The following is a 19,708-nucleotide window of genomic DNA, read 5'->3' as shown; positions in this document are numbered from 1 at the left end:
TAGTTAACACTGAGAATATTATGACATACTACAAGCAGTAGCGGTTTTAGGAACGGGCGAACCGGGCAGCCGCCCGGGGCGTCATTTTTCCGTGACACATTGGGGGCGGCAGCACGAGCAGACAAACAAAAAATCCTCTGTGTCGCGAAGCGGTTTTTCGTCATTTATATCATTTCACTGTGTGTGGAATTGGCAAATTGGCGCTCCCTGCAGCTGCCGGTGCCCCTGCTTGCTTAAAATATCCACTGAAGCTTTGTGTTGTGAGAGAAGTGTAAGGGGTTGGGGCAAGAGGCGCGTGCGACATTTCACCTCTGGGTCTCTCTCAAATGGAACGGACAGGGCGGGGGTGGACGGGGACGGGGGATCCACACTAGTAATATAATTAATAATAGGCTAAAGTCAGTCACACACCTCGACTTTCTTCCAAATAACGCACATTTCATTCATAATGTTATAATACAGGCCTATAGTTCCTGCAAATGAAACTAGGTAATACAAGACGATTATGCGGTCATCAAGGTGAATTGGTTTAGTCTTGACTTCTGGTCCTGAGTGACAGTTGGGGGGGATGGGTAATCTGTTGATTGTCGAGTGCCAAATAAACAGAGATGGAGAAGAAAAGGTCAAAGCCAGGTGCCCAATTTCGAAAAAAAGAAAAGAAGAAGAGGAGAAACGAGCAAAAGATAAAGGTATGCAACTATTGTCTCTGTATGATTACAGTATCCATTTCATGAATGAAGGGCTAATGTTAATTGGTGGTGGTTATAACTCTTTGTTAGCCTTTTTGCTATGATGCTTGCTATGCTTATACAACAATAATTTGGTTTCAACTCAATCATGAGATCTAATTTATAATATTGTGCTTTGCAATAAAACTGTTAAAAGTTCAGTTATCATTTCCATCAGTTGGTTTAACATTAGGCCCTGTAAATAACAGTATGCTAAGTATTGTTTCCTAAGTATAGTTTTACAAGTCATAACTAAAAGTGTGTCATGCGTATAATTTGAGGCAGTAACCTAATGGCACCTCCATGAAAGTTAGATTGATATACAAATTTTGGTTGAAAAATATCCTGAAACCCAAAAAGTTTTTGTTTTTGCCTATACATATAATTTAAAGTCATTTTACTTTTTTTAAACAACTTAGTCCCAGTGACCATAGCATAACGTGAATAAAATATAATTTTTCAATGTATTTTTTTTACTATTTGTTTCTATGCTCTAAAAAATGTGATGACATGGGGGAAAAAAATTTAATAAATAAATGTTTTTATTTTCCGGGTCTAGGTGTGTGTGTGTATGTGTGTGTGTGTGGGCTACAAGACAACTGCAATTTAATGTAATTTTAATATTTCTGATAATTTATGAGTAGGACTGTGTTTTTTCACTGCTATGTGTTTTGAGTAATATGCCAATATGCTGTCTGATAGAAATGCCTGGAGCTGAACCCCCTCTGAGCCCCACTGGCCCTCACATCTGACTGACAGGATTCGGACTGAGCTGGTTCACAGAGGACCAAGTAAAGTGCCACCTGGCTTTGTTTTCCGTAGGAATGAGAGTAATGGGAGAAGTTGCCACCACTAATATTTTAAGAAGACATTAGTAAGTGGCGAAAAGATGGCAAGAAGTTGGCTGATTTCTTCAATTAAGAACAACAGCCTCTTTTGCTTCTGCTGCAAATTGTTTTCCAAGAGGAACATCAATTTAACAAGTGCAGGAATGGCAAATTGGAAACATGCATGCAATGATCTCATATCATATGAAAACAGTTGTTATAATAAAATATAAAATATTGCTGTTTGTGCAGAACTTTGTTTGCTATTTTTTTTGTGTGTGTGTGTGGGGGGGGGGGGCGCTCGACAGGGGTCTCGCCCAGGGTGTATTTCAATGTAGAACCGCCACTGACTACAAGGCTGTTTAAATGCACATAAACTTGGTAATACCATGGTAATGTTCAATCACAACAAATAACTGGGAATAAATCTGCTCTTAAGAGTTAAATACAGCAGTTAAAAAATCAAGTTAATGAATAGCTTACATTTTACACACAGTAGAGTAGTGGAGAGTAGTGGTACAGCATAATACAGTAACTGACGATACATTTCTGTCTTTGTCAGTGCAATGACACAAACAACACTTATATGTGGTGGGAAGGGGGTGACCCATTTGTTGTAACTGTATTGTGTGTGTATTTATGTGTGTGTTTATTTCATAGAGATAAAGACAGTGTATTGTGTCGAATAATGTATTTGTTCTTTGCTCCTGGGGTGGCTCTCATCCCCATAGCAAAGATGAATCGAAATGATTCCACCCTACTTTAATAATGCATCTGTTCCAGACTGATTATAACACAATTTATATCAGGATCAAGCATTTTCATTAATGAATGCTTCATCAGTGACAGGATCTCAGTAAATGATACCCACATAACCCAACATCTCAATAATGGGTGTCCTCAGCTGGTGCAGTTTGTCATAAAAAATAAGGCCATTGTGATGTCATTTTTGTCTTAAATTCATAAAACACTGCTGCACAATGGAAGGTTGAGTTTTCAGCAAACAGGAATGGTACTCTGTCACCATGGTGATGTGATCCTGGGATGACATTAATATGGGTTTATGAGAAGGAAGAGAAACACTTTATTTTCCCCATGCAGCTGGAGTCTTGCTTATCTGTGCACATTATCCCAGGTGGGCTCTTTTGATGGAGTTATTGTTTATAAACGGGTTGTATTAACCTCGGATAGAGCAGGGAAGAGGGGGATCGAGATGAGCTGACCCACATTCACATGCATTTGGATCTGTGTGCATTGGGGATGATGCATGCATTCTCTGAGATTGTATTGTAGTGTTTGTTTGCATTTGCTGTGCGTGTAAATACCCTCAGGGCTGTGCTGGTCCATGTCGACCCAGATCAGAGTAATTACACATCAGAGACCTGCATCTGGAGATGAGAGATTTGCTTCACCACAGACAAAATAAATACACATCGATTCATATAACTTCATTTTTGTAGACAGATTGTACCAACTGCTTATCTAAAACCAAGAGAGCTGCTTATCTGATTTGTTTTAAGACAACACACACTCCCAAGACAAAATTAGCATTCCATACTAAATTGGACAGATATTCATATCTGACCTTTGACCTCTGACAACAAAGGCATGATGTGTGGAATGGCATGATGTCTTAGAAATTGGAAATTCTAGACTTAACAATTTAAACGGAATGCAGCATGTTTATTTGACAGAAAAGAAATACTGCAAGAGGGAAAAATATATATCATTTTTTTAACTTTTATATGTATTATTATATTATTTAATATTAAATAGATTATATATATTATATATATATAATTGGGGTTGGTAAAATTTGACGTTTTTGAAAAGTCTCTTATGCCCACTGATTCATCATTTATTCATCAAATGTAAAAAAAAAAAAAACAGTAAAAAAAAACATAATATTGTGAAATATTATTACAATTTAAAACAACTGTTTTCTAGCTTAATATGTTTTTCCCTTGATGCAAAGCTGAATTTTCATTCATATGCTGATTTGCTGCTCAAGAATTTCTTATTGTGGTTTTTGTGCTGCTTAATATTTTTCTGGAAACTGTGGTTACACTACCATTTAAAGGGAATATAAAATACTTTTCTTCAGCAAGAAAGTGACAGCAAAGACATTTATAAAGTTACAAAAGGGTATTTCTATGCATTAAGAAAATATTGATGCTCAAGACACATTTCTTATTAATGTTGAAAATAGTTGTGTTGCTTAATATTTTTTGGGAAACTGATTTCTCTTTCATAAATAAAAAAAATCAAATGAGCATCATTAAATAAAAAAATAAACAAAAAAATAAAAAATTGTGACGTTTTAAAAATCATTACTGTAATTGTTATCAATTTAATGCATCCTTGATGAATAAAACTATTTATTTATTTTTAAAAAGGTCATACTGACCATTTGAACAATAGTTTAAATATACTCACATTTGTTTAATATTTAATATTTATTAATTATGATTAAAATAATATTTTTTAAAATGTTATTTTTATTTCATTAATTCATTAAACATAATTAAAAATTTACATTATCACCCAATATTTGTGCCTGTGTGTTCCAGTGCAGATACTTATTAGGATTTGAACTAGAATTCTGCCTTTGTAAATGGCAAGGATTGGCCCATTAGGTTTTAGAACTTTGTCTGTGAAAACAGTAACTATACAATCTGTTAGTGTGTAAGTGTGCATGTGAGATTGTGGATTTGTTTTGTTTCCATAGGCAGAGTGGTTTGTAGGGATTAATGTAACCCTGAATTGAGAAAGCAAACACGCTTTTACCCTGGAGAAAGAGGTGGGCCATGACTAACAGCTTTGAAGGATTACAGCATTGAAAAAAAGTCATATTATAGAAAGAAAACATGAGCATAGACAGATGTTTTCTTTTCCACTAATCTTTGGGGGTATGAGGAGGGATGAAAACAAGGGCTTTAGCATGAACAGCAGAACAGAAATGCTCTATCACGCACACACGTTCAGACATCTGTCTCTTATTGTCCACTCGAGGTCGAAAAATGAGCAGATTATACTGATTAAAGGAACAGTTCACCCAAGATGAAGATGAGTTTTTTTTCCCAACTGGACAGATTTGGATAAATTAAGCATTTCGTCACTTGCTCACAAATGGATGCTCTGTAGTGAATGGGTTCCGTCAGAAGGAGAGTCCAAACAGCTGATAAAAACATCACAATAATCCACAAGTAATCCACTCCAGTCTAGTCCGTGTCTTGTAAAGTGAAAAGCTGCATGTTTGTAAGAAACAAATACATCATTAAGACATTTTTAACTTCAAAACATGCAGTCCATAATCCCTAATATTGCTTTCTAGAGTGAAAAAGCCATTTGGTCTGAATCAGGATGCACAAATCAAGCACTGTTAACAAGTGATAAAACAGTCCAAAACAGTTAAAAGCAAATATGTTGGTGGATTTTGCACCATGCATGCAGCTTTCACTTCACAAGACATTAACTGATGGACTGGAGTGGTGTGGATTACTCGTGCATTATTATCATGTTTTTATCTGCTGTTTGGACTCTCATTCTGAAGGCACCCATTTACTGCACAGGATCTATTGGTGAGCAAGTGATGAAATTCTACATTTCTCAAAATATGTTCAGAAGAAGAGACAAACCCATCTACATCTTGGGTGGCCCAAGGGTGAGTAAATGTCACACACATTTTCATTTCAATGTGAACTAATCCTTTAATGTTGTGTGCTTTCATCTGTGTGTAGCCATATTTCACATATCGGTCATCAAATGAATGTCCTTTACAACTCTCAAACTCTCAAACACTCACAACCCATCAACACAGTCGTCTGATAAAAAATACTCCTTATTGCCTTTCAGCAGTGATCCCTCAATAGACTCATTAATATTTCAGAAACACATTGCACCACAATCGATACATTTCCATTAGCGTGATGGACGACTGTTTTTCAAATGCTCTCCTGTCACAACAGAATCACGGGATGCCGTTTTATGAGACACAGAAGTGTCATGACTAATGCTTTACTCTTGATACAATGTCTGTCTTCCTGGAATTTCAGACCATTTAACTTTAGCCGATTATTCACATTCAGACACACTGCAGGGCTATTATTTTCACATTAAAGCTTTGATGAATTCATGTGGTAATGCTGTATGTGAAAGGAGTACGGGGGAAGATGGCTACAGTAATTTTCCATCTCTTTCAGATGTTCTGAAGGCCTGTTCATCCCTCTCCGTCACTGACAATGCCAAACTCAATCTCCTATAATTCATCATTCATATTGACTTACAGGACTTCTCAGAGGACACAAACTGCAGCCAAAGCAGGAAGCAATCCAGCAGATATAAAAACTTGAATTCATAAAAAGACAAGGAACCTTTAAAACATGCTAATGTTATGCATCCCACATGCTCCATTAATTAAATATGAAAACACACAAACAGCCTGTTATTTTTTATATAAACATTCATTCACAACATGAATCCTGTGAGAATCTTATTAAACAAATGCAAATCTGCTCATGCTGGCATTTCTAGATAGTACTGTAGGTGTACCCAAATTTGAGAAGCTTCTAATTAATGTCAGCATCAAAACATTATATTAACATCATAGATATACTGCTATACTACTCATAGTAGTATGCAGTATAATCACTATACATGCAGATTTTTTATTTTAAGAAAAAAATATATGGAATACAAAATTTTCCAGAAACCAGCACAGGGATATTAATGCAATATTCAACAATACAATGTAATCAATGTAAATGTTGATAGAACTATAATAAATACCTCAATCCCCTGATTCATTATCTGAAAAGATTTTACTCAAATTTGAATAAAACAATTATTTCTGAAATTGGAAATAACTATATATATATATATATATATATATATATATATGTGTGTGTGTGTATGTGTGTGTGTATTTCATTATCTGTTATCTATCAATTCTATTTCATAACTAATTTATATATATATGCATATTTTATATATTTATTAAAATATATAATCAATTACAAATATTATATATAGTTATATAATTATATAAATTATAATCAATATGACTTTTCTAAAATAAAAATATTGATCATTGATTTACTTCTGTTATTAGGAAAATTGTATTTATCAAACTAAATGGAGTAACTCAAAACCCAGTTTCACTCATTTTCAAGCAGCCTTACAGAAGCTTATTTAGAATCTGTAAAGATTTTTAAAAAATCGAAAAGCGCAAAGAACTGTGTCTCTGCTAAATGAATGCAACATATTTGTGATGCCCATTAATTTGTTTTCTTTACCTTTTAAGTTATATTTTTGTTATTTTTTTATTAAAATTTAAATTACAAAATGTGTACATTTGAGAAATAATGTCGAAATTGCTGTTGAATTCTGTCATTTTGAACGTTCTTACGTGACGTCATATTAAAGGGGCGTGTCATCGCGCGTTCAGCCAGCGTGCGTACAGACGTAAAGCAGCAACTGGAACAACAGAGTGGACATGTAAGTACCAAGTTTGACACTTTCACAGCTCTTAATTTAGTGTCCGACAGCAGTCCAACTTATCGTTAGTTGTAAATGCGAAACTTAAACAGATCAACTATGTTAAACTGTTGAAGATTTTGAATTAAAATTCGTAAACTTAAAAGTAGACCTGAATGAGTTTATCTTTTTGTTGTTGTTGTAGTCTATTTATAATTTCCCCTCAATGTTGTCAGATACTGGAAATACGTTTATAAAAAGCAGCCCCCCCCCCCAAAAAAAATCACTCGTTAAAACGTGTTAACAAACCAGCCTAACTAGTTCTACTTGAACGAGGCTTGTAACAAAACCCAGAAAATCTCAGAACCACAGAAATGACATGCAAACAATCTTACATGCAGCAGCAGGACAGAAAGATATTGTTATTTAGAAATAGACTGACATTTCAGGTTGTTTTAACACGTGAGATACTGCAAAATAACATGCCACTTTTAATAATAAAATAAAAATGCTGTTTAAAAAATGGTTAAGATCAAATGCCGTTGTTCAATATCACTGATCAGTTTCCCATGCATATATCTGATAAGACTTTTAAGACCAAGTAATGAACATTTGAGGAGTAAACTGAATGAACGCAATACAGTATGTCAATATGGTCTCTAAATGTAAATGTCTTGTATTAGCAATGCCCCCAGATACTTCCCTCCAATACTTTACTTCAAATAAATAAATAACTTTCGGGTTTAATAACCACTAAAATATGGAAATACTTTTTACTGTACATTATGATCACACTGCAAATAATCAAAGTTCTTCATCAGTATTTTTGTTTTGTTTTCAACCTTGTTTTCAATTTTCTTGTTAAACCCACTTTATTGTGTTTAATTTATCAGAAAACAAGACCTCATATGTTCACTTTGTAAATGTATCTAGACTTATGGATGTTTAGATATTTGTATTAGAAACCAGTCAAAAGATTATATTTATTTTTTGCAATGTATGCAACATTTAATGCCATGACTTAATGAATTTAAAACTGCTCTGAATTAAGACCTCTTTAGGCCTTAATTTGTGGAAGGGTGAATTAAGGCCCAGAGAGATCTCTTGTGTATTTTGGCTTAAACCTTACTTCTGTATATTGCAGGGAGGACATACTGCTGTGGATTGTGGGGGTGCTGTTACTCCTGTTCTGCAGTCTGGATGTGTGGTATTATTTACGGGTAGTGGTTGTGCTGGTTAGGGCCTGGTTCCTCTCACCCGTATTTGACATCACAGCAGAGCAGACCGCTAGCGGACGAGTCGTTCTTCATGACATTGACCTTTGCCACATGAACAATGCACGCTACCTACGCGAGTGTGACTTTGCCCGTTTCTCTCTGTACTCCCGCAATGGGGTGTTCAAGGCTTTAAGAGCTCTAGGGGCCACCGTGGTCGTTGGGGCAACTACCATCCGCTATAGACGGCCTCTGTGTGTCGGTGAGGCCTTTGAGATTCGCAGTCGAATCATTACCTGGGATGAGAAGTCATTTTATCTGGAGCAGAGGTTTGTGTCTTGTAAAGATGGGATGGTGTCGGCTGTTATGTTCTGCAAACAGAATGTCCTTCGAAGCAGTCCGGACAAGATCCTGCAACACCTGTGCAAGAGAAAGGTAAGCATCTGTCATAGATTTACCAACTCTTTTAACTCTCTGGTGGTCTTTTGCCATGTTAGACTGTTTTGAATTTTTACATTTGTGAACTTTATTTGAATGGTACCAAACTTTTAACATTTGTGTTAAATATAAATCCAAATGCAGCTTTATAAAAGTAATTAACTATGTCTGAAAATATTCTTATAAGCATATAGTGAACATACAGCCCCATGTAAACACTATATTAGTTATTAATAATTTTAATATTAATGTTAGTCTTTTCTAATATTTTTGTTATTTAATGTAGAAATATTATTTCACAACAATAATGTTATCATTTTACATGTTGTTCCAATCTAATATTAATTACCTTTAAAAAAAAAAAAAAAACACTGAATCCTGACATTTCTGAACTGATTTTCTAGGTTGAAGTGCCAGAATTTCCCGAAGACCTGCAGCACTGGATCAATTTCATCTCAGCCAGCAGTAAAGCCCTCCGGGGGGAAAGTCAGCTCGATGATAAAAAGAACGAATGACAGCTCACTGCCTTAAATGACCTCTCAAACACTGGTTTACAAACAAGAACACACTGAGGCACATTCAGGAATGTCTCAGGTGTTTGCATACTCCAATTCAGAATTAAACTGTGAGCTCTGCTGTAATCTAGAAGCCTGATTCATGCTGCATTATAAAGTGTGTATACTGTAAGATTGCAAATATGTAGAAATACTTTCTTAAAAACAATGGATGAACAAAAGAGAAAATAATATCTTCTGTTGTATTACTGCCACTGACTGGACTGGAGTGTGAAGAATTACTACATAGAGAAACACAACAATAATAATAAATACATTTTATTATTACCACTTATTCAGTATGTGTACTTTAAATTCTATTTCCTGTTATTCTGGGATAAATATGTATATTTTTATTTTTGACTGGCCTAATATGAATTATAATTGCTACTTAGTGTTAATGCTTAAGTGGCATTCAAAATGTGACAGTCAAAACATGAATATCTAATACATTTGAAACAATTACAACCTAATACATAATAGTTTGTCTTGGAAACGATGATGGCGTCACGCCGCTTGTCTGGCGTCCTGCTGACGTAGTCACGTAGACACGTTAAACCAATCGGAGCGCAGTTTTTCTCTGCGGAAGTGCGTGAAGCCGGTTTTTCGGGTGTCAATCGCGTGAGTAGCAAGAATAACTCATTTGACAAGATTATGATTATGTACACTAATAAATGCACGTCGTTTATCAATTTACATGTATTAAAACTCAAACCTGTCTTCTTGGGATACGTGTCGTTGCACGGCCTTGTCTGATTTAGAAGTGAGATCTGATATTTAATCGAAATGTTGATTTTTGATTCATTTCCAATATGAATGAATGATGTGACATCATATAGCGAGCTTATATAATTCTCCAAACAGATGCAGTAATGTTCTGCGTGTTGTTTTGTAGTCGGGTCACTGCTGTTAATACAGTAGAAACTCAATAAGCCCAGTTCTGTGTCTCCACGTGATCTATATGAATTATTAATGATGTGTATAATTAATCATCTTCACTGTGTGACAGAATCATGCTGCTGTGGATTCTGTCCGGCTCTCTGGTTCTGTTCAGCAGTTTTGACGTTTGGTACTTCCTGAGAGGCTCGTGGATGGTGATCAAATCCTGGTTCCAGGTGCCGGTTGGAGATGTTCTGGCCGAGCAGGTCGTTCATGGACGGGTTCTCCTCCACGACCTGGACTTTATGTGCCACATGAATAACGCCCGCTATCTGCGCGAGTGCGACTTCGCCCGGTACGCGCACTGCACCCGGAACGGGCTCTTCCTGGCCGCGCGCGCGCTCGACGCCACCATGCTGGTGGGAGCCACGACCATCCGCTACAGACGCTCGCTGGCGCTCGGCGAGGCGTTCGAGCTGCGCACGCGGATCGTGGCGTGGGATGAGAAGTCCTTCTACCTGGAGCAGAGGTTCGTATCCAAGTCTGACGGGTTCGTGTCTGCTGTCATGCTGTGCAGGCAGAATGTTATTCGCGGAAATCCACAGAAGATCTTGGAACACCTTTGCAAGAAAAAGGTATGCATTTATTTATTTCAACTTTTTAAAATATTATTATTATTATTTTTGCTTTTTACATATTTTTTGGACTACCAAATATTCTCATTGTCATGCCTGGGACCCCATTCGGAAATTTTAAAGTCATTTATATATTTTCATGTATAAAGACCAAATTTATACTGTGAAAAAAAACAATATTACAAATAAAAATATGTAAAATATTAGTATATTAGTTTGGAAATATCTTGTTGGAATGCACATCATTATTATATTTTCATTATTATATTTCTACTTACTATAGTACTGTACTATTAGATGTATTATTTATTTATTTTTGAATTATTTAAATAATAAAATTAATAGCTTTCATTTACTTATTTATATTTTTTTCTTAATTTTATATATATTTTTTGGATCCACAAATATGTTCATCCTAAAATTTAAACAGCAATTATATATATATATATATATATATATATATATATATATATATATATATATATATATATATATATATATATATATATATATATAATTTGTTTTATTTTGTATTTTTTTTCTGGTATAAAGACACAATTTATACAGTGAAAATGTTATATTATAAATATATTTAAGATATAATTTGGATTTTTTACAATTTATTATTCTACATTATTATATTATTTTCACTAAAATACTGTACTGATTGTTGTATTATCTATTTAAATTGAATGTTTTAATATTTAATTTAATGATGTATATGTACTTATTAATTTTGTTAATTATTAGTAGAGGTATTACTGTTAATATTCTTATTAATTCATTCATTATTTTTGACCCTGTGAATACTTCACTGTTTTCCTCTAAAATGTGTATCCCCTAACATGCATACCATGGTAATACTGTGCTTTTTGGATATATATATATATTATGGTAATACCATGACACTCCTTGGCTTACCATGAATATTGCACTCATTTCAAGACTCTTTGGTAATACCATATTGTTAGACACATAATATGGTAATACCGTGAGCTTCTTAAAAGTATGTTCCTGCTGGACTAACATACAATATATCCCATGTGTCTGTGTAATTTGAAGGTGGATTGCCCTGAGATTTCAGAGGATCTTCAGCACTGGATCAGTTTCATCTCTGCTAGCAGTCAGGCTCTGAGAGCAGAGAGTGGTCTGGACGACAAGAACAAATGATAAATTCAAAGACTTTACCGTAAGCCTTCCTTCTGCATGTAAGTTTCCCGTGATGCTAACCTTATCTTCTCTCTAAATGTTGGGTTTTCTGATCCAGAACCTGCGGCTGTTGGCAGCTTCAGTGTTTACTCCACTACACCAGCCCTTCATGTATTTATTTAAAAGTATTACAACATCATTATTGTACTTAAAAAATCCATTCCAGAAGCTGCAAGAAATATGACTGACAAACCACTGAGCATGAATCTCTGTTGAGAAACAGAGTGCATGAACGAATGTTGAAAACTTGACTCCACTGACTTGAACGCTAGAGGCTTTTGAACGCTCCTATGACCAAATATGCACATGAACGTAACAAAAATCACGTCGAAGGGATTTGCACTGAGTATATTAATATTATAAATGGTAGATGAGTTCTGAGCAGTGAATTCAAACAAGTGTGTTGTTTTATCATATCAAAACTGGATTTTTTGTGCTGGTCAGAAATGTTGATGTAGTTATTTATTCCACTTTAAAACTGAAATGGTTTTATTATTGTTATTTATGAAAAGGGAACATGTATTTATTAAAGTACATTTTTCTGACATTTGCATAATTTCTTTGAAAAGAGTCTGTATGTAAAATAATTTAAGCACCTGTGATGAAACATGAAGACTTGCGTTATAAAATAAAATACTTCATTATAAATAATGTTTGTATGTTTCTGAGTTATTAGAAGCATTCGTTTATAAACAGTGTTCATGCATCTGGATCATGTGAGAGCTGCAATACTGCCATCTAGTGTGAAAACACTGACATATCCCACTCTTTAACTGGAAAGATGAATAAAAACTGGACATGGATTGAAGAAGGGCATTATATTTGGTTTGTCCCTGGTTTGAATCAGTGGCATCAGGGCTGGAGCTCACAAGAACAACATGATTTGAGATGAAAAATATCTGACAGATTCAGTAAAAATCTCACTGGTTTATTTGAACAAAATATTTTGTATTCGTTTTATATAATTTAATTATTTAGTTAGTTAGTTACTTATTTCCAAAGTTTAAAATAGAATTTGAGTTCAGTGATTTTGTTTGGACTGTGGATATGTAATCTTTGGTTCTAAATGCAGACAAGGTATTTCTAAAATATTTAAATATTTATAAACTTTGTATATATATTAATGCTGTAAAACAATTAATCACGATTAATCACATCCTAAATAAAAGTTTTTGTTTACATAATATGTGTGTGTTCTGTATATATTTATTATGCATATATAAATACACACACACACATGTATATATTGTGAAAATATTTACATATATTCATATATATTATTAAAGTATATATATATTTAATATATAAACATAACATATTTTTCTGAAATATATACATGCATGTGTGTGTATATTTATGTATACATAATAAATATACACAGACATACATATATTATGTAAACAACTTTTATTTTGGATGCTATTAATCATGATTAATCATTCGACAGCACTGATATATATGTTAATTATGTAATTTATTTACATTTTTATAAAAAATGTTTCATATATATAGTTAATACAATAATATTATACTTCATATTTTAAATACTATGTGATTTATTTATATTAAGCAACAAATGTTTATTAAAATGTTTTATTTACTTTACTTTATATATAATTTTTTTTTACATGTATAAATATATAATTTAAAATTGTGTTTATGTATATATATGTTTAATATAACTTATGAAGTAATATAAACTTACATTTTATAAATATAATTTTAAATTTAATGTTGTTGTTGTTTTTTTCTATTTAATTATTATTTATTTTTGTGCCGGTTTTGGGGTGACATATGACCTCATTTTTTGTGAGCAGCACTAATTCTTGCCAGAACACTTAACACTCAAGCGAGTTGAACACTGCAGGCAGCTCAGTGTTTTCTGACATGCTCAGATGTAGTGCAGAGCAGCTCTTCAGCCCCTCCCCCTCCTGTTAGACTCTGTGGTCACATGACTCACTTCCTGCATAAACAAAGCCTGGGTTTCATCCTGCCTCTGGGTTGGACGGCAAGAAACCTTTTAAAATGGCGCAAGCTGGGGTTTTCCTGGAGCACGACCAGTTCAACTGTTCAATATGTCTTGATGTCTTAAAGGACCCTGTGACTATCCCATGTGGACACAGTTATTGTAAAGGCTGCATTAAGGGCTACTGGGACCAGGACGACTGTCTGGGGATCTATGGCTGTCCTCAGTGTAGGCAGAGCTTCACTCCTAGACCTGTGCTGGGTAGGAACACAATGCTGGCAGATGTGGTGGAGAAACTGAAGAAGACAGGGCTGCATGCTGCACCGACAGCGTCTGATCCGACCCAAGCCGAACCCGGGGATGTGGAGTGTGATGTTTGCTCTGGGACAAAAAACAAAGCCTTTAAATCCTGCCTGGTGTGTCTGGTGTCTTACTGCGAGACCCACCTACAACCCCACTACGAGTCTCCTGCCTTTCAGAAACACAAGCTGGTTTCTCCTTCAAAGACGATACAAGAACAGATCTGCTCTCGCCATGAGAAGCTCCTGGAGGTGTTCTGCCGCACAGATCAGCAGTGCATTTGTTATCTTTGTTTGACAGATGAACACAAAGGACATGACACTGCTCTAGCTACAACAGAGATGAATGAGAAAAAGGTAATGTTGTAGACCCTTTCTAGAGTGTGCGTTTCGTGTTTGAGTCAGTAAAAACATGACATGTTGTGTAACCTGTGTTTGTCTTCCCAGAATGCTCTGGGGGAGATGCAGAGGGTTTCCCAGCAGAGGATTCAGGAGAAAGAGAAGGAGCTGGCCGACCTGAGAGAGGCTACACAGATACTCACTGTGAGTGTGACACCTGTGTCTGTGTGTGTGTGTGTGTGTGTGTGTGTGTGTAACAAAGTCAGCAACTTTCTATTCATCAAATTATCACGAGAAAAAATATAGAATGGTTTCCAGAAAAACATAAATAATAAGCTTTCTTGAGCAGCAAATCATCATTTTAGAATGATTCCTGAAGGATCATGTGACTCTGAAGACTGGAGGAATGATGCGTTGCATTTAATACATTGCATTTTAAAATATATTACAGGGGAAAACAGTTATTTTAAATTGTAATAATATTTAACAGTTAACTTTTTAATCAAATAAATGTGAACATATATGATAAAAAGATATCAAAATCTAGAAAAAACAACATTACCTTTTACATTACAACAATTTTTCTCTTTTAAAACTCTTGCTAATAATTGAAATCACAGCTTTCAATATATATCTCGAGTAAAATGGGCCATTTTCAATAACATAACCAATGTTTAAAGTAAACTTTTTTTTTTTTTTTTTTTTTTTATAAATTTAAAAATACAAATAAATTTCTATAAGATAACCAAAGTCCTTGTCATGTCTATATCTCCTAGACCTGGGTTAGACTGACTTCTTCACCTTGTATTTTATAGGGTTATTTTTTCCAAAAGCATGAATCTTACAAAAAAAATGTCAAATAAAATGACTTATTTACATTTTAAATAAAATAATACGCTCAAAATCCTGTGCAAGTGTCATACTGATTTATTCCATCTTTGACTCTGACCCTGACAAAGGTCTCAGTAATGCAGCATGGTCTCACGGCTAAGGCTGTATAAAGATTTCTGAATAGCTGTTTTTGCTCTTTAGTTTCAGTGAATGCTCTGCTTGGATTGATTGAGTTCTGAAGGTTTGAGCACGTCTGCAAAGCACTTCAAACTCCTACTTCAAAAGAGCAATCAAATGCCGATTAGAACCTCTTCAAAGGAGAAGTCACGCTTTATGATTCGACTTTTGTCTCCTCTCAGCTCTCTGCGCAGACGGCCCTCGAGGAGAGCGAGCGCATCTTCACAGAGCTGGTGTGCTCCATAGAGCGCCGGCGCACTGAAGTGACGGAGCTGATCCGGGGTCAGGAGAGGGCGGCAGCGAGCCAAGCTGAAGCACTCCTTCAACAACTGGAGCAGGAGATAACAGAGCTGAAGAAAAGACACGCTGAATTAGGAGAGCTCTCGCAAACCGAGGACCATATCGCCTTCCTTCAGGTAATGCTGCTGGTTCTTATCCACAGTCTCTGGAGGATCCTGAGGTTAAGTGATTTGATTAAAGACACTGTGGTGATTAGTTTATGAAGCACATTTTCTGAGCTTTGAGTATAATCAGTGTTTTGGTGAAGCGTTCAATCCACTACTGTTCAGTTTCCACATTTGTAGTAATAGTTCACCAAGAGATGAAAAGTGTCATTATTTCCTCACCTTGATGTTGTTTCAGACTTGTTTCAAACTCAAACCTGAACTCTAATTTAAAACATCAAGGGGGGACACGGAATTGAGATTGCATCAGTTTCTGCCTTTGTGAACTGAAACCACTATCAGGAGTTGCATACCATTTTTGATTCATTAAAGTTCAAGACACACCACTGCCTACAGCTAACATCTTTGCCGTTTGATAATTCTGTCTCGTTCAGAACTGCAGGTCTCTGTGCGCTCAGCCTGTGCCTGTGCCTGACTTGCCAAACTTTACCTCTGACCCAAACTTTGGGAGCATGATGACGGCACTAACTGAGTTCCAGGCTCTCCTCGAGGACGTCTGCCATGGAGGATTTGTCAGTATCTCAGAGAAAGGTGAACAGACTTGCATTCTGAGACCTTTCCAGCCATTTAGGAGTGAGTCAGTATTTCATTCTAACTGTCCCGTTCTGGTTTGCAGTGAATGATGTGACTATTATTCAGAGCAACAAACCAAAGACAGATTCAGAGTCCAATGCAGGTAGGAGTCCATAAAATAAAAAGTGCATTAAATCAAGTCTTGCGTATACAATCTGTTTTAAAACACAGTGAGCATTTTTGGTTATGATGAACCTTTTAGCGATAAATTGTGCTTAACTTTTTTTTAAGGATTCTTTAAGAAATAGTAAGATTTTTAGAACAATGTTTATTTTTATTTGAAAATTATTTTTGTTAAAGGCTTTACTTTTTTTACTTTTTCAGTTGAATGTATCTTCGCTGTATGAAAGTACACATTTCTGAAGAAAAAAAAAATTATTCTAAATAAAATTGTATATTATAAAATATAAATAATTTACACTAAAAGTGTGTGTGTGTGTGTAAGCCTAAATGTTTGAACAGTAATGTGTAGTATGTTGCTTAAAATGCTCACTTCGTTTGGAACAGAGCCTTGGCTCAAGATATGTACATGATTTTTTATATTAATCTAATAAAATAATGTTAATTCTTCATTGATTTAAAGGAGGGGTGAAATGCTCGTTTTCACTCAATATCCTGTTAATCTTGAGTACCTATAGAGTAGTACTGCATCCTTCATAACTCCAAAAAGTCTTTAGTTTTATTATATCCATAAGAGAAAGATAGTCTGTACTCATTTTTCCTGAAAAAACACGACCGGCTGGAGGCGTGACGTGTGGGCGGAGCTAAAGAATCACGAGCGCCAGTAAGCTTTTGCGTTGAGAGCGTCTGGAAGCTGTGACATTACCGTGAGGGAAAACCCATCATCCAAAACAAACCATGGCTAACAGTCAGATTCAGCCGTTTATTTATGATCCAGAATCAGATCCCGAGGCTGAAACTGAACGAGAGCAGCAGCAGCAATGACTCGCTCCGAGCGGGACTCGAACCCGTGTCTCCGGCATGGGAGGCGGACGCACTAACAAGGAGGCAGAGATATTTGAAGCAGTTTTACTCACCGCCTGCGGTTCCAACACACGATCTTGACCCTTTTTCGTTGGGATTGCATCATTCTTAAGAAATAAACGATACGCAAATCCGGCGTCAAACTGGGCCTTGTTTGTAAAACAAGCATCTTCGAAATGCAGGGAACAAACACAAACACTTGCACAACTCCGTTGATGCTCTGTAAAAATAAACTCCATCCACTGGTCCTTTAATGCTGTTTTTTTGGTAATCTGTGCAGGGTTTTCTTGCCCTGGCAACCAAAAACACACTTCTTTTGTGACATTTTGCGACGCTCTCGCTCTGATCAGTGAAATGTCTGTGCTGCTCAGCCTCGCTGTACGGGAGTGCGCACTCTTCCGGCAGAAGTGCCTTAAGACCCATATAAGGAAATTCCGCTCCATCTAACGTCACACAGAGCCATACTCGAAAAATACTTTCCGAAACTTGTGACAAACCGGAAGTACAAAAATACTCCTTCAAAAATACTCCTTCAAACGTACAACTTCATTTTTGAAACTTTGTCCATGTTTAGCATGGGAATCCAACTCTTTAACAGTGTAAAAAACTCAGTATGCATGAAATAGCATTTCACCCCCCCCTTTAATTGTTTTCAATTATGTGTGAAGAAGCTTGCAGTGCACTGCTAACAGGATTCATTGTTTATTTGATAGCTTCAGCACCGGTCTTTGCTCGGCCTGTACAGAATCCTTTCACCATTAGCGTCCCGTCAATCAGTGTGTTTCCTTTCTCCTCATTTGGTGAGTATCAGGAAACGCTTTTATTGGATACTTTAAAAAATGTCAGCAAAAATACGGCTCACTGTTATGTAAATATGAATGAATTTTCCATATAGAGGTGTATTTTTCACAAAAAAAATAAAAATAAAAATAAAATAATAAATATATATATATATATATATATATATATATATATATATATAATACAATTAAATGCATTGTGTAGTGTTTTAGGGTCAAAGGAAATGTCTGTAAATATAGCACACAATGTACTTGTTACTTCGTGTAGAATGTTGACCATCTCTGAGACTTGTTGTTTTTGCATACAGTAAATCATTGTTTTCTCATATTCTCTGTGCTCTTCAGGATCCAGAACAACTGGTCCTCGTCAGAAACTACAGCCGCGCAGGAGACGAAGGTAGCCTTAAAACCATCCTGAGAAACCCCTGATCAGAGCTCATTCAAGAGGCCAATATCAGTGTGTGGTAGTTTTTTTTTTTTAGAGCATTTCTATGGTAAATGACAAAAACAAAAAACTGTAAAGCTATATTTACCACAATCTTTTATTACTAAATAAGACAGAAATGTAAATGCAGATGCGTTTCAGTGTCTACTGTCCAAGTCTCAAAGCTATTATCTTTAAACTTATGTTAATCTTTATATCTTACAATGACCGATGTGTTAGGAGTGATTGTTGCAATATTGTGCGATCAAAACTTTAAAAAATAATTACCTGTTGATTAAGCTATGATTGTAGTATTTTCTTAAGTATTAATCATACACATTATATATAGTGTTATACTGGTGTAAAGTATACTAGTGTTTTATTCACTGATGATGTCCATCTATTCACAGATGTTCATTTTAGCTTTATACTGTATGTTTGAAATGTAAACAAACAAAAAAGATGTAGGATGTTAAATACTTATTTTTCATATCATGAAAAATAAAGTTTCTGCCAAACAGTTTGATGGCTCTTTTCATTTACTATATATATAAAAAGAAAAATCATTGTGGCTTATTATTATGACTCAGTATCTCAATTTTATACTTGTCATAATTATAACTTTTTGACGTTTCTTAGTCTCTCAGACTTTAGACTTTTTCAGAATTTAAATTTAGAATGTCTACATTTAGATTTTATAACTTTTACTTTATGACTAAAAATCTGACTCATTTGACTCTGTGTTTCACGATTTAGACTTTCCAGTTCATATTCTTCTATTCGTTTTCATATGGACTTTTTACATCATAATATCTTAACTTTTACTTATAACTTAGTAACTCACAATCCTTCACAAACTCAGTGAATCCACCAGAGCAGCTAAAATACAGTA

The 19,708-nt window shown here is 35.2% G+C and overlaps 3 protein-coding genes across 5 annotated transcripts; all 3 read left to right on the top strand.

Moving 5' to 3' along the window:
* Positions 1 to 6,966: 6,966 nt before the first annotated feature.
* On the top strand, positions 6,967 to 9,531 carry LOC127936550 (protein THEM6). The gene is made up of 3 exons (XM_052534204.1): positions 6,967 to 7,051; positions 8,175 to 8,679; positions 9,087 to 9,531. Coding segments are annotated over exons 1-3 (618 nt in total). The 5' UTR covers positions 6,967 to 7,049; the 3' UTR covers positions 9,198 to 9,531.
* A 217-nt stretch (positions 9,532 to 9,748) lies between these two features.
* Positions 9,749 to 12,610, top strand: si:ch73-52e5.2 (protein THEM6). Of its 3 annotated transcripts, XM_052534208.1 has the most exons (4): positions 9,749 to 9,857; positions 10,246 to 10,750; positions 11,813 to 11,939; positions 12,018 to 12,610. In XM_052534208.1, the coding sequence occupies exons 2-3, from the start codon at positions 10,250 to 10,252 to the stop codon at positions 11,918 to 11,920; spliced, it is 609 nt and encodes a 202-aa protein (XP_052390168.1). In that variant the 5' UTR covers positions 9,749 to 9,857; positions 10,246 to 10,249; the 3' UTR covers positions 11,921 to 11,939; positions 12,018 to 12,610. The 3 variants fall into 3 exon arrangements, with proteins under 3 accessions (XP_052390168.1, XP_052390166.1, XP_052390167.1); XM_052534206.1 differs by having other exon boundaries at positions 11,813 to 12,610; XM_052534207.1 differs by having other exon boundaries at positions 9,855 to 9,999; positions 11,813 to 12,610.
* A 1,305-nt stretch (positions 12,611 to 13,915) lies between these two features.
* Positions 13,916 to 19,339, top strand: LOC127936518 (E3 ubiquitin/ISG15 ligase TRIM25). Its single transcript, XM_052534202.1, has 7 exons — positions 13,916 to 14,581; positions 14,672 to 14,767; positions 15,754 to 15,987; positions 16,410 to 16,566; positions 16,652 to 16,711; positions 18,306 to 18,392; positions 18,738 to 19,339. Exons 1-7 carry the CDS (start codon positions 13,985 to 13,987, stop codon positions 18,791 to 18,793), a joined length of 1,287 nt encoding a protein of 428 aa, XP_052390162.1. The 5' UTR covers positions 13,916 to 13,984; the 3' UTR covers positions 18,794 to 19,339.
* Positions 19,340 to 19,708: the final 369 nt, after the last annotated feature.

The sequence above is a fragment of the Carassius gibelio genome, chromosome A2 (assembly GCF_023724105.1).
Source record: "Carassius gibelio isolate Cgi1373 ecotype wild population from Czech Republic chromosome A2, carGib1.2-hapl.c, whole genome shotgun sequence".
NCBI classification, from domain to species: Eukaryota; Metazoa; Chordata; class Actinopteri; order Cypriniformes; family Cyprinidae; genus Carassius; species Carassius gibelio.
The sequence above is the reverse complement of the archived record's forward strand: the minus strand, read 5'-3'. Positions and strand labels throughout refer to the sequence as shown.